Source organism: Adiantum capillus-veneris, chromosome 28 (genome assembly GCF_014529385.1).
Source record: "Adiantum capillus-veneris isolate H3 chromosome 28, ASM1452938v2, whole genome shotgun sequence".
Lineage (NCBI taxonomy): Eukaryota > Viridiplantae > Streptophyta > Polypodiopsida > Polypodiales > Pteridaceae > Adiantum > Adiantum capillus-veneris.
The window spans coordinates 52,215,868-52,231,255 of record NC_140958.1 but is presented as its reverse complement, the minus strand read 5'-3'; the positions used below and the strand labels follow the sequence as shown (position 1 = coordinate 52,231,255).

General features: G+C 44.0%; 1 protein-coding gene across 4 annotated transcripts in view; it reads right to left on the bottom strand.

Moving 5' to 3' along the window:
* Positions 1-365: 365 nt before the first annotated feature.
* LOC147420455 (pleiotropic drug resistance protein TUR2-like) overlaps positions 366-15,388 on the bottom strand; it is a 56,016-nt gene continuing 40,993 nt past the window's right edge. For 2 of the 4 annotated variants that reach the window (XM_086503952.1, XM_086503951.1), the window contains 13 exons: positions 7,061-7,221; positions 6,878-6,981; positions 6,610-6,775; positions 6,353-6,493; positions 6,084-6,277; positions 5,657-5,989; positions 5,024-5,314; positions 4,640-4,723; positions 4,429-4,562; positions 3,632-3,859; positions 3,373-3,544; positions 2,427-2,681; positions 366-1,178 (listed from right to left, as the gene is read on the bottom strand). In XM_086503952.1, coding sequence (XP_086360078.1) covers positions 906-1,178; positions 2,427-2,681; positions 3,373-3,544; positions 3,632-3,859; positions 4,429-4,562; positions 4,640-4,723; positions 5,024-5,314; positions 5,657-5,989; positions 6,084-6,277; positions 6,353-6,493; positions 6,610-6,775; positions 6,878-6,981; positions 7,061-7,221 — 2,536 coding nt within the window. In that variant the 3' untranslated portion in view covers positions 366-905. Of the gene's footprint in view, positions 1,179-2,426; positions 2,682-3,372; positions 3,545-3,631; positions 3,860-4,428; positions 4,563-4,639; positions 4,724-5,023; positions 5,315-5,656; positions 5,990-6,083; positions 6,281-6,352; positions 6,494-6,609; positions 6,776-6,877; positions 6,982-7,060; positions 7,222-15,388 lie in introns of all 4 variants that reach the window. The other 2 variants (XR_015186912.1, XM_086503950.1) reach the window with 2 other exon arrangements.

Sequence of the window (15,388 nt, the reverse complement as noted above, 5' to 3'; positions counted from 1 at the left end):
AAAAGGTCTGAAATCTGTCCATATGAAATACAGATGGGAATAATGTCAACTGGCAATCGGATTACTTACAAGAGGATAGGAAAGGCAGGGTAGCACAAATTCTGTGCAAGAAAATTTGATCCAACCAATGTGTCATGAATGCTCTATGTACTAGAATGAAATAATGATGACAAATTGAATGAAGTAATGATGGTAATTGAAATGCACAGAGAAGCACCATCTGATAAGGAACTCTTTCTGTGCAAAATTTCCATTTGAGCTCCTAGAAGGTAGTTGACAATCATCGGAGCTCCGCTGCGACAAGGTCAAGGCATTCATGCTGAAGGAGACTTGTTGAATGGCCATTAAAATAATGGAAAAGTTCCTCTCCTCTCTCTCTCTCTCTCTCTCTCTCTCTCTCTCTCTCTGTGTCTCAACCTGATCTTCAATTTTCCAGCTTCAGCTTAAATTCTTCATTTCTCAATAAGCACTTTAAGGCCACGATGATGTTGAAGTTCCGCAAGCCTCAATCAACTCTCGCAACCTCTGAGCTAGCTTCTGTGCAAGCCATCCATGTTCAAATCTCTGCACTTATGGCTGCTTTTGAGCAGATTTATTAGAGTGAATGTCCCGGACTCTCTCCTTGCTGCAACAGCGTTGATACCTATAGAAAGTCTGCTCCTGATTGGCTAGGCCTCTGAAGCTGACTCTGATAACTATTTTCTGCAAAGAGGGATTATATAAGACTACTTGGGCTCAATAAGAGTTCCAGCTTGTATTGGATTCACAAATGAGGAGCCTAGGCAAGTAGATGATAAGAAAATGAGTTATAGCAGTGGATAGACAGTCAGTCAACTACCATTTCACTCCATTTGGGGACCCATTCTATCTTGGCTTGTTGACCAGTTTTGCAGCAGTTTCTTCTGTCATCGCCTTTGAAAGTTGAAATATTTGATGCAGATTCCAAATACGGATGCGAAGAGGACCACAAACACCACATGCATGACAGCCACAACTCCCAAAAAACTTCGATTGAAACCGAAGTAATCTCTGATGAATTCACTCACAACCTGTGGCCCTTGACCAGGAACTTCTACCACCTGATCATCCAAGTCACCCAACTGACTAGTAATGAGCCCATACAATGTCCACGCTACTGGCGTTCCCCAGTAGTACCATCTCCACCAGATTGGAATGGCCTGGTAAAAATAACATCGGAAACCGTAATTCATCTGACAATAACTGTTAATGAACATGACAAATGCTGTGATTCATCTGATAAAATTACTATTATAAACCTCCGTCGAAATTGATGTGTGAGCAAGTTAAAAAGTACTTGCACTACAAGAGGACTTGCCATAAAAGCACAGCAATGCTACTGTATAGCATCTGAAATGCATTCTGAAAGGCCATTGCAAAAGAATGATGATGCACTGCATTGCTCATTTTCACCATGCACTAACAGAGGTGCATCATACACGTCCATGCACAGCCAATCCCTAAACCCTAAACCCGAAACCATAAACTCTAAATCCTAAACCCTAAACCCAAAAGCAAGTCAGTGTGCATTTGAGACCATCCACGTCTTCATCAAATGTCAAGCAAATGTCAAAAGAAATGCCCAACAGTGCTCCAGAAAAGAATGCACAATTACACATCTAAAGAGAAAGATATCAGATGTCTTAGCATATAAAATGTCTGCAAGCAACACTAATGGGCAAAGCAGCACGGACAAGGACAGAGAGTCCCTTGCTAGTAGCTACAATAAATAACCTCAAAACAACAAAAAGAGGAGAAGAGAATTTTTTAACGTCGTAGGAACAATCCCAAGAGACCTCAAAGATCTATCCGCCGATGGGTGTTGAACTCAAGACCTGTTCTTCAAGAGGGAATTGTTTAGCCAATCTACCACACTCGGGTGATAAAAAGGTTATTCCAATTTCCTCTTCTTATTTAGAGAGACACACACCCCCATGAGAAAGAAGTTTTAATGTCGTAGGAACAATCCCAGGAGACGACAAAGATATATCCAAAGAATTTCAAGCTCAAGACCTGTTATTCAAGAGGGAATTGGGATAACCAATCTACCACACTTGGATGATAGAAAGATTATTCCAATTTCCTCTTCTTATTCAGAGAGACACACACACCCATGAGAAAAGAAGTTTTTATCGCTGTAAGAACAATCCAAGAGACCTCAAGGATCTATCCTATAAGTGTTGATTAAAGACCGTGTCTAATAGGTCTTCTCCCCTCCAGCCCTCCTTGCTGCACTGTCCACATTGAAACCTCTTCTTTTCTGAGTCATATTTTCTCATTGGAACCAGAAAAATCATACGCTTACCTCTCTCTTGCCCTCCTATGGGACTATCAGTCTATTAATAACACAAAGACTATAGTTTTAATGAATATTTTTCTATTTACCCATATGGGGTTCTGGAACTTACCGGTCGAGGTATCAGAAAGCCCGCAAAAAGGTTCCAAAGACCATAGCAGCCCGAAGCGATGATGGCAGCAAAGTGATGGCTGGGAGTCACAGCAACACACATCATGCCATAATAGGCAAAGTATAGGAAGCTAAGGAACATGAGGAAGATGAACCAAAGAAACTTTGCCGCTGTCCACTGAAAGCCCAACATTGAGTACACAATAGTCGTATAGAGTATCGTCTGAACTAGAACATAAGGAATCTCAATAGCAGCCTGTTCAGACAATGTTAGAAGAAAGGTAAGCAACTCCACCATAGATTTCATAATAATATGAAAAATAATGGAAAAATGGAAAAAAGCATTCATTCATTTGGCTAAGGTACCGAAGTTACTGGAATCTTGAGACATATTTGGAGTCTGGACTACTGTAAAAATTTGGGAAAATTACCAAAATGCCCCTGAATTTGTGGAAATTCCCAAACTTCCCCTTAGTTTCAAAAATTCCCCAAATACCCCTCATATTTAGCAATTCCTGCCCAAATTTCCCTTAAATTGTTACAAAATTCCCAAAATACCCCTTGTGAATCTCACAAACATCTCTAGAAATATTATTCCTTACGACTTTTTACAGGAAGATCGGTTCTCCCTCCATAGAAGATGATAGAACTAGGACTTCCGATGGTATTGTGGGCTCTTCGGATGAAACAGTTCAATATTTGTACACACAAATGCCACACTGTGTGAGCTCATTGGTTGATTTTTTTGTCTAGGACACTGAAAGATAGATCTGTATCATCAAATTGAATAAACAACGTGATAAATTTCCTGCAAGGATATTAAACAATTCTTTGGTAATTTGAGAGGTTTTTTGGTAATTTTCCCAAAAAAAATCTAGCTAAACATGTGAATATTAACATAAGAGTGAGCAGAATTCTACACATGAGCAACAAAAGCCTAAGCTTACCTGAGCAAAAGCATAAGGTAGAGCAGAGTACATTCCAGCTGCTCTCTCTCGATAATAAACTGTTCGCTCTATCCCAACGACAGGGAGAATAGATGAAGAGTTACTTATCCCAATGAATAGAGTTGCTGCATACATGCCGCCCATTATGTTGAAAAGATCTTGGAAAGTTCCTCTGTCCAACAACAAACTCTGGTTATCCTTTAACAAATGTAGACACATATTCTGAAAATGGGCATGCAAAGTATTCCAAAGAGCTTACGTCTTGGATCCGAGTTTCCAGTACAGAGATCCAAACATGATTGAGCTGACTGTTGTGAAGAAAAATCGCACAACATTATAGTAAGGATTGCGCCAATATGATTTATGTTGCTTCCAGAGACATGCTAAGCATTGCATGTAAAAGCTTTGAGAATAAACTGTTGGAAAGTGAAGCTCTTCTGTGCCTGGTTTGGGAATGCTTAACTCCTTAATAAGTGCTTTGTTTTTTCTGGCATAAGCACATTAAATCAGAAAGATACTTCACAAAATCCTGAAATAGAGATGGTGGCAGGTGTCCATGTCATTCCTACTCCAGATAATATTTTAGCAAAGGATCATATTTTATCATATGTTGTTCATTAAGAATAATATAAAACAAGATGATCTAGCTATAAGAAATGAAAACATTACGTGCGTTCAAGGCCTAATTTAAAAACCGCATATCTGTAGATTATTCACGAATATAGCACAACCTTTTCTAGATCAATATGTGCACGTCATCTTTAGTTGCTACCCTTCTTTATGGGGTCTGTATGTTAAAAATGTATAAAAAATGGGGCTAGATAACCCTTTTTGTTGAGCTCACGTGCTATGTTTATATATTTGTGAGAGACTCCCCCCCCCCCAACGGGCTGAAAACTCAAGTTAATACCCTACATATGAGAATTACGTTCCCAAACAAGAGAATTGGTTGAAAATTGGCAAATCAAGGTCTTTCAACAATGCATTGAACCTGTCATTCTTAGCTTTAACTAAGCATCTTTAGGAGTAACAATCAGACCAATGCATAGAACTTACTCATATAAAGAGGAATTTTGGAAGATTTCCGCAAAATCGACACCCAAATTTTTCTCTACTATCTGGGAGCTAATCTCCAACATCCATGTTGCAGGATTGGATCCTTCCTTGATCTTAGGCACACCTGGGATGCTCTGAAAAAGGAGGAGGGTGGGTATGCTGCAACGTTTTACCAAAAGGCTCTTATACAACACCAGCTTAGTACCCTTACCTCAAAATATTCTATCAGGTCACAAGAGTGATGCCCAAGAGAACCACTGTAGATAACTTGACCTCCCAGCTTCATCAGAAGCAGCTAACAAGGAAAACAACAGTCGACGATAAGTAGCAGACAATGGTCTCATTCAAGAGGTTAGAAAAGATGCACAACATAGATGTATAGTCTAGGGAAACATAGATGTACAACAATCAAGAGCTTAAACCTTTTAGTAACATGACCATTGTATCATCTTTCAAGAATCAGTAAGACAAAAGGGCATCTGCCTACCTCATCTAGGGAAACATAGATGTGCAGCATCAAGAACTTAAACCTTTTAGTAACATGACTATTGTATCATCTTTCAAGAATCAGTAAGACAAAAGGGCCTCTGCCTACCTCATCAAATGCTTCAAAGATGTCAATGCTGGGTTGATGAATGGTGCAGACTACTGTCCTTCCTGTGTCCACAGTATTACGGACTGTTCGCATCACAATAGCAGCAGCTCTTGCATCCAAACCAGAGGTGGGCTCATCCATAAATATGATCGAAGGATTTGCAACGAGTTCAACAGCAATAGTCAACCTTTTTCTCTGTTCCGTTGATAGTCCATTCACACCAGGAAGCCCAACAAGGGCATCCTTAATAGCAAACAACTCCACTAGCTCCATCACCTCCTCCACAAACATCTGGCAACAATTAGAAAGCATTCACATGTGTATATGTAGTATACTTCCCATGCATACTCGCTCTCCTCTTGAATTTGCTAGATTCTTAGTCTAAAAAACAACTTGAGGAAAGTCGAAAGGAATGAAACAATGAATATTAGACCATAGAATGACTTGAAAAGAAACTGGAAGTGCCCTTTGACCTTCCAATTCTCTCTCTTTCATCTTCCATCTTCAAAGGTACTTTCACCCTTCAATTCATGCTCATTCATTTATTGTTGGGTTCTTCGATTGTAAACAAATGGGGGGTCCTCTTAGATAGAATGTCAGATTAAAGATGTACATTATGCAATTAGACCTTACCATTCTTGTTTGGGTGTCAACATCCTGAGATAAGCGAAGCCAGGCTGAGTAGATGAGAGACTCATGTACTGTAACATTGGGTGAATGGATGTCATTTTGTTCACAATACCCTGAAATTCGTGCAAAACTCTCCTGCTTTTTGGGGTAACCAGAGATGCTTATGGAACCTTCAATATAGCCTCCAGTTTTTCTCCCAGCTAAAACATCCATAAGTGTTGTCTTTCCTGCCCCACTAACACCCACAAGAGCTGTGAGCACTCCCGGTCTAAAGGCCCCGCATACATCTTGCAACAACTGCAATCTATCCTCTTGAACTCCATGTCGCGTCATCTCCTGTAGCCAGAAAACATCAACCAGTTACCACAGTGACACACAAAATACACCTTCGCTGATCCATTAAGGATATCTGATATAATCCTTAACTTACAGCAGGCATGTCCACATAGTAGTTTATGTTGTCAAAAGCAATTGACAATGGCGTAAATGGTAGTATCATTCCAGTCTTGGGAGCGACACCAGCAGCTTCCGCATCAACTTGTTCTACATGAGCACCATTTGAGCTTGCGCTTTGTACTCTCTCAAGGAGATCCACACCAGACCGTCTTGTTGGAAGCTCGTTACCTACTGAGACAGCAGAAAGGTGAGGTAGAAATGATCATTGAAGTATCTTAATAACGGCACAGTCTTGATGCTCACCTCCAGCATTGCGTTCTATTGACAATGTATGATCCAATGATACCCGCCTCTTCGATGTGTTGGACTTACTTTCACCTGTTCTATTAGCATGTTTCTCTTCAAGTGCTTCCCGAGACAATAATGCTTGGGGCTTGCTAAGTGCTGCAGAAGATACACCCATGTCATTCGCCTTAACTGACTACTTATTAGCTAAGATTGTGAGCAAATAAGGCTTTATACAATCATGAAAGAATGATATGAAACTGGATTTATCTTACGATTGAGATAGATCAAAGCCAGGGTAAATAGCACATAGAAAAGCGCAATAAATCCGCAAACTGAAGCACTGCCAATCCAAAACCAATCTGAGCTCGTAAACAATCCTCTGGACTTCAAAATTGCTGTGCCAATTGTGCTTGCATCAATGTTGGTATCAGTATTTGGCTGCAAAAAGAGCCATTTCACCATTGAAGAGCAGATATGGATTACTCACAGAAATGGGTAACATTGAAACAGATTACAAATTAAGTTTTGAATCTAACTTACTTTTGCCCAACGAGATGCCGTGAACTCATTGACAGCTATGGCATTTTGTCCATACATCAATGGTGAAACCCAATATCCCCACTCCCACCATTTTGGGATGCTATCTGCACAGTTTTGAACTAAATTAACCTCTTCTTCCCTGAAAGAGACGGATGGACGAGGAGTAAAGTACAATAACATTACCTTTTGAAACAACGAAACCTCCACATGAAAAGACCACAACCAATATGAAAGTACCAAAAGTGTTTGACACCACCATGTTCCGACCCACTGCAGCAATGGTCCGAAACAGTCCTAATGACATCTGATGGATGAGAAAAAGTACAAAGAATTGCCTGAAAAACCTGCAATTAGACAAAAGCCATAAGTCATCAAACCCACCATTGACAATGGCATAAAACCATATACCCACATGGTGTTGATGAAAATTAATTTTGGAGAGTAAGTAAGCGAGAATGGAGAAAAATCAAATGTTAAATTAACATCTTCAACAGCCCAAAATGACCTATGAGACCAAAAGTTACAACTGTATCAGATGTGATACAATTATATGAGATGAAGCATAAAAGGTAACATTCTAGATCCTAAAACAATCCGAGTAGGAAGGTAATGAAGCTGGTAGGCAAGTAGGATATAATCTCGAGGTTACACATTGTAGAATGGGCATATGGCAATGAGGACACTCTAATGAGGGGGGGGGGGGGGGGGGGGGGGATGATGAGAGAGAGAGAGAGAGAGAGAGAGAGAGAGAGAAATGAAATGTTATATTAACGTCTTCAAAAGGCCAAAGTGATCTATGAGACCAGAAAGTTACAATGTGGTGGATCTGATACAAAGTTAGAGTAACAAAAGTAACAAAATGACAAAATGAAAATACTATGCTATGGAAGCCTAAACTGCTAGGTGTGAACTAAGCAGCTAGCTGGGATAGCTAAATCACAAGAGAGATCACAAGAGATCCAGCATTGGTCGTTGGCGGATCTCATCAATCTCCTCCATGATCAGTAGTCTGACCGGGCGTCGTGCATGTCTGACCAAAATGATCCGGATCCTCTGACGCAGCCTCCGTCGATGTTGTGTAGTCCTCTGCAATCGTGGGCGTCTGGATCTCCCCATCTCGGTCGCTCGATCGATCAGTGTGCCTCTGCTGTAAGGCGACAAACTCTGCTGTGGTGGTAGCTCCTCCGGATGTCTGCGCAGCTCGAGCAAAAACAAGCATCTCTGATCCTCGTACCGCATGACTCTGGAGAGTGGTCCGAAGCCCTCTCTGAACAGGCAATGGAAGCGGCCATGTATCTCATAGTAGACGGGCAGTGGCATGTGTAGTGCAACTCTGTCTCACGCTCCATGTCACACAAGAGGCATGTCCTGGCCTCTGCCGGTACTCCACTGTATCTCCCAGTCTCAATCCGCAGCTGCTGTGAAGATGTGCGTATCTGGCCAATAGCACATCGTATCCCATGAGACATGTGGGTGTCCATGTATCTGGGCCTCGTCACAAAACCGTCCTCCGTAAGCTGGAGAAGATGCTCTCTGTAGAAAGCCATCTTCATGCCCAGATCCTGTACTGGCTGTATCCATGTCCTCCCGGTGTCTAGCTGAGTCAAGTCATGGCGGATGAGCCTCGTGATCTTGGACTGTGTAAGAGTCAGAGAGGGTGCATCCAGTGAGTACTGGAAGGGGGGCAATATGTCTATGTTGAACCCATGCGCCTGAAACCATGATGTCATCTCCCCATACCAGCATGTTGTATCTCCCTGCATAGGTTCCTGAAACTGAACCTGTGAACACATCCTCTCCAGTCTACCTAATGCTGCATGGGCTTTGGTCAATCTAGTCTCTGCTGCTCTCCTCAATGAAAATGCTGGTCCACTAAAAACAACTCCAAGGTAAGTGTAAGCATCTCTATACTCCACCATCTCCTGGCCGTACGTGAATGCCGCTGATGACCTCCTGATTCACTGTGGGAAGATATTAAATACCATGACCTTGGTTTTACCAAGGTTGACAAACAAACCACTTTCATGGGCAAACCTATGCAAAGCATCCAAGTGACGTTGCATCCCCTCTGGAGAGTCAAGATCAACACAATATCATCAGCATATAACAATCGCGGAATCCATGTCCCTGCCAACTGTGCACCTCTATCACCATCTCTCTCAATGTAGTCAGAAAGCTCATCCACATACATATCAAATAGAGCAGGAGAGAGCAGGCAGCCCTACTTCACCCCAATAGTGGAGTAAACCGGTGTAGATAGACCCTTCGAGGTGCGTACATGCCCCACTATTGACCTGTATAATGCCATGACCCCCCAAATGAGCTCTGTGGGTACTCCCATCTACTGTAATCTGCGCATCAATCTAGCTTTGGGTACTGTGTCAAATGCTTTGCGGAAGTCCACAAAGCTACAATAGATCCGTCTCCCATGTGATCTGCCCTCCTCAATGATGGCTCTGAGTGTCAAGATATGGTCAAGAATAGAGAAACCTCTCTTGAATCCTGCCTATCCGGATGCACGTATCCCTTCCCTCTCTGCCCATCTACTCAGTTGCTGCTCAAGAATGGATGCATACAACCGTGCCAATGTGTGTCCAACCATGATAGTACGATAATTCCCAGGCTCCATAGGGTCTCCTGACTTGAAGATAGGTACAATAGTAGATAGGCTCCAAGTATCAAGCAAGCCCTCACACATGGCACGGTTAAACATAGCTACTAGAAGCTCTGCTAGTAGATCTCTGGCATGCATGAAATGCTCAGCCACTAAGTCATCATGATCATATGCTCTCCCAGTCCTCATCCTGTCAATGGCCTTCTCCACCATCTCGGCGGTGAAAAAAGCACATGTATGTGGGCATGGATCGGGGGGGTCGGGAAGGGGCGGCTGTCCAAGAACTGTGTACAGAGATGATGCGTACTAGCCCCACGCCTCTGTAGAGGTAATGGCGGGGGGGGGGGGGGGGGGGGGGGAGTGCTCATGAAAGAGCCGCCATGCCTCACGTGAATTTTGACTCAGAAATAGCTGGTATAGATCTTGTTCTAGGTGAGCCAAAAATGCCCTCTTCTTCCGCCGCACTAGGCGTCAGAAGTCAATCTGTGACTGTCTGTGAGTGATGTCCCCCAAAAGCACCTATCTCTGAAGTCTGGCTCTAGTCTCACGCATTCCTCATCATACCAGTTGTTCTGGGGCATGCTCCCAGACCGGAGTCTCTGCTCAGGCTGGGTATGTGGGTATGCCTTTGCTGCTGCATCATGTAATGTCGGTGTCAGTATAGTAGTAAGCTCCTGCAAAGGTCGCCCTGGCTCCTCTGTGCACAGGAGTCTGTCGATCCCATCTATGTATACAGAGTCCGTCTCCCGCGTGAAAGTGTAGCGAGTAGGGGCTGCCACCCGTAGCCTGTGTGTAAGGTGCAGCAGAATGAATGTTTGCGCTTTTCTCAAGATGAGTGCTCCGAACTGAGCTCAAGGTTCCTTTTGTTCTTATGGAAGGTAGAGCCTTCCGTTCTTAATGAGAGAATGCTATGATCACAAACAAAGTGAATGGACACTATGCGTGCAAGTGTATGAGACTGAGAGATAGAGAGAGAAGAGAATACGACACCAGAGACGTTGTAAAACCCTCCTCCGAAGGCCCCACTCTCGTCGGCGAGAGTGGTCTACTTATGATTGCACAAACTGGTACAGATTGAATGCATGTGACGGATGCAAGTATAGGCTATGTCGATGATGACGACGGGGATGGCGAAGCCGATCTAAGGGCTGAAATCTGCAATCTTTTATCTGCTATCCAAAAACGCTATGGACTGAAATCTGTTACAATCCAAAAAAGCTGGTTTGGGGGCTGCTTTCTGATGATCGTCGCTGAAAATCTGCAGGTTTAGGGCTGAAAATCGCTGCTATAGATGGCTGAAAACGCTGGTTCGACGAGGCTTTACTGCTGAAAAACACCAGCCAAAAAGGGAGGGCGATCTGATTTGCAAAACGGTAGGGCTACCATCTCGAAACGCTAGGTGTTGGGCTTTCTTGCGGTGAGGATCTGTTGATGCAAAAACGCCAAGGACTGGGACTTGCTGGCGATGATGCAAATGCTGAAAACTCCGGATGCTGAGTCTTGCTTGGAGGGGAGAACCGCCAAGGTCTTGCTTGAGAAGTTGCCTGCTGAGCTTGGCTCCCGTTGCCTCTTCTTCCATTTAGTGCTAGTCTAGGTTTGCTTATATACAAACTTACTCAATTTGCCCTACCTACTTTCCAACAAAAGTCACTTAAAAATAATGAGTGAAAAATGTCAAAAATAGGTAAAATAGACTAAATGCACTGGAAAATTCCCCTGAACGATTCTGATGGATTTTGATGGGAATGCTTATGATCATGCTCTGTGCAACAAGAGGATATGCATCTACACTAAGTGACTGGGCATGCACCGTCTACGAATAGACTCACAAAAGTGCCAGATCACTTCCTATTCTAGTCTGACTTGACTGAACTGAACCCTGATCATGATGTAGCTTGTCCACGGACACATAGGGTTGGATGTGTCACGTGACACTGTGTGCTACACTAAACTGGAAAGAGATGGTCAACGACACAAGATCATGATCCACTGCCACACCAACAGGTCTGGGTACAACCGTGAGATCCTGGATACTAGAGATGAGGCTCGGCTGTGTCATGACATAATCCATTGTGCTGGCTCCATGTCTGTGTGGAAAGCATGTAAAACCCCCTGTAGCGGGAAATCTCTGTAGGCCATTCAAGATGGGCAATCCATGTGCAGTCCCCATGTCTACCAAGTGTCGTCCATACTCAGTATATTCCCCATCCTGTGATAGTCTGGATAGGCCCGTCTCTGCAACATCTAGCTCTCTCAGCATCTCCTCTAAAGTATCATAAAATACTGTCTCATGATGGGCAATCCTAGCATTGAAATTCCCTAGAATGATGATGTCACCATCTCTAGAGAACTCCCATATGTCATCATCCAAAATAGAAAAGGGGGACTGTCCTCTGGGTGGTGCATATACTGACGTACTCGAGGGGAAGTAGCAAATAGCGATGTAAAGATATCTGCTTGTCTCTGCTCTCAATCTCACCCACATGTACCTAGCTTGCTCATCCCTACGGGCTATATGTATCAATGGCTGCAACTCCTCCCTGAATAACACTGTCACTCCTCCTGAGCCCCGCCCTCTGTGCTCTGAACGTGTCTCCTTTCTACAAGTTGTCTCCCATCTGTATCCACTAACGTGAGGCCCAGGGGCCTGATGTGTCTCACAGTAGAAGACGATGTCTCTTCCTGTAAAACTATCCTCAAAAGCACCCACATCAAGGCGCATAGATCCATTACAATTCCAGGTGGCAACTTTGAGTGTGGTCCCATAGGTCTCACACCGTCATGTGGAGCGCCGCTCTACAATCACCACCCGACCATCTCTGTATAGCAGGCCGTCTTTCCCTTCTCCCTTGCCGCTTGAATCTCTAGCATTACCTCTCTCATATGCGCAAGCTGTGTGAGAGTGAGGTCATCTCCAAGGAATATGTCTGTTTTCTTTAGTGTAGGACGCCTCTTCCTTCTTTGCCTCCATGGATGAAAAACGCATGATTAAAGCTCTCCTTTGAAGTCTCCCCATTTCCTTGTGTCTTCTTCCCTACCCTCCATGCTTTTGTATGAGTAGCCTCACTACCCATCATGTGGAGAAGTTCTTTGACTTCCGCTTCCACATCATCTCGGTCTTTTAGACCGGTTACTCGTATGTGCAAAGCTCTAGTTTTTCTTCGCTGCTCTTCTTCTAGAGTCATGTTGATGATTGTAGGAGTGGGGACAGATGTGATTTCTTTCCGTTTCCCTTTCTTAGCGACTTCTATCCATTTCTCGGCCTCATCCGCCTTCTTCTGTGTCTTCGTGATCACATCCATCCACAAAGACGTCTTTACCACATTCTGTTTCTCCTCCTCTTTGATCATCCGTACATGCTCCTTGATGACCTTGATTTCCTCTCTCACAGAGGGCTGGAATTCCCCTTCCTCTAGTCCACCGCTTGCTCTATCAATCAGCTCTCGCTTGAGGGCTGAGACCTCTTCTTTGAGTGCTTGTGAATCCGCCTTAAGTGCTTGTAGCTCTGCCTGCAGGCCTTCTGCACCATCCTTCCGTATCTACTTTCCATTCTTTCATCTCCCTTTCCATTTGTGTTATCCGCTTGTTTGTACGCATGAAGGTTGCCTTTGTATGGGGCTTGCAAGCTGGTAAAGCACTTATGACCTCCATTTGTATTCGAGTTATGTATATAGAGTTGTTCTCTCTGATTACGCATACGTAGCTGTCCTCAGTTTTGCATACATGGAGAGAGCGAGAGAGAGAGAGAGAGAGAGAGAGAGAGAGAGATGAAAAATGAAACGTTATATTCAACGTCTTCAAAAGGCCAAAATGACCTATGAGACCAAACTAATACAATCCTTGTGGATCTAATCCAATGTTTGGGTACAAAAACTAAAAAGCTAAAATCATCAGACTGAAAATCATCACCATCATCATCATGCCCGAGGATGCCCGGCATCGGGCGTTATTCGAGAAAGTATTGCATCAGTCAAGCTGAAGGCCTTCGTCAATGTCCGCCTCTGTAAATAGTCGTATTGGGCGTCTCCCATGTCGTGCTAGAGTAGTCTTAATTCTCTGGTGGAGCCTCCGTCAATGTCGTGGTCGCCCCCATAGACGTGGGCGTCTAGCTCTCCCGAGCTCAATGGCTCTGTCCACTAATATACCTTTGGTAGAAGTGGGCTCTAAACTCTGCTGTGAAGCATGCTCATCCGGCTGCTGAGTCCCTGCTCTAAAGAAGTCAGTGATCTCCCTCTGTGAATGTCTCCGACTACCTGGTTTCCTCAAGAGACTCTCCCTCTATCTGCGTAGCTCTAGCAAAAACAACCCGAGGCACCTCTGATCCTTATATCTCATGACTCTAGCCAACGGTCCAAAGCCCTCTCTGTTAGACAGTGAAAGCGGCCTCGTATCTCATAGTATACCGGACAATGACAAATGTGATGTGTCTCTGGGTCTATATGACACAACTGGCATATCCTGGCTTCTGTTGGTACCCTCCTAAATCTGCCAGTCTCAATCTCAATCTCTAGTTGATGCGATGATGTGCGCATCTGACCAACAGCACATCATATCCCATAGGATAAATGAGTGTCCATATGGGATCACATATCCATACTCTGTTAGTTGGAGGAGATGCTCTCTATAGAAAGCCATCTTCGTGCCCAACTCTTGTACCGGCTGTATCCATGTGCTTTTGGTATCTAGTTGAATCAAATCCTTACGTGTAAGTCTAATGGTCTCTCTCCGTGTGAGAGAAAGGGAGGGTGCATCCAAGGAGTACTGAAATGGAGGCAGTCTATCCATGTTGAAGCCATGTGACTGAAACCATGATAGATTCTACCCATACCAACATGTTGTGTCCCCTTGTAGCGCTAGCTGTCGGGATGACTCAAGGGCTTAGCCAAGCATGTCTGTCTCTGGGAAGGTCCCATAAATTATGCATGAAGGAAACTAATCTAGTAAGGGCCTCAACTACAAGAGGGGGGGCAGCTAGCTCAGCTCGAATAATCTCATGTGGCACTGAGGCCTTAGCCTGAATTATCCCAGAGATCATACAGACTAGAGGCCTCTCCATACATCTCCATCCATCAGTGCTACCAGATATGCCGTGCTGGTCCACTTAGGGCCCCCAAATCTAAACCCCATAGAGCATAGCTGAAGCCACTAGAGTGTCAAAAAGCCACAGCTTCGTTTGAGGTTCCTAAAATTGAACCTGCGACCACATCTTCTCCAAACCTTCCAAGGCTGCATAAGCTCTCATCAGTCTTTGCTGCTCTCCTCAATGAAAACGCCGGTCCACTGAAGGCTACCCCAAGATAGTTGTATGCATTTGTATACTCCACCGTCTCCTGGCCATATGTAAAAGCAGGTGCTGACCTTCTGAGCCACTGTGGTGTGGTGTTAAGCACCATAACCTTGGTTTTCCCCAGGTTAACAGACAATCCACTATCGTGGGCAAATGTGTACAAAGCATCTAAATGAGACTGCATCCCCTCCAGGGAGTTTGAGATCAACACAATATCATCAGCATATAACAATAGTGGGATCCATCTCCCTGCCAACTGTGCTCCTCTATCACCATCCCTCTGAATGTAGTTAGCAACCTCATTCACATACATGCCAAATAGTGTAGGAGATAGCGGGCAGCCCTATTTCACCCCAATAGTAGAGTGAACCAAATCAAAAATCCCCTCTAGAGTGCGTACATGCCCCACTATTGACTTCTATAGAGCCATGATCCCCCAAATCAACTCTTTGGGTACCCCCATCTCTTGCAGTATGCGCATCAATCGAGCTCTGGGCACTATATCAAAGGCTTTGCGGAAGTCCACAAAGCAACAATAGAGCCAGCTCCCACGTGATCTCCAATCCTCAATAATGGCTCTGAGTATCAGAATATGGTCAAGAGTATAGAA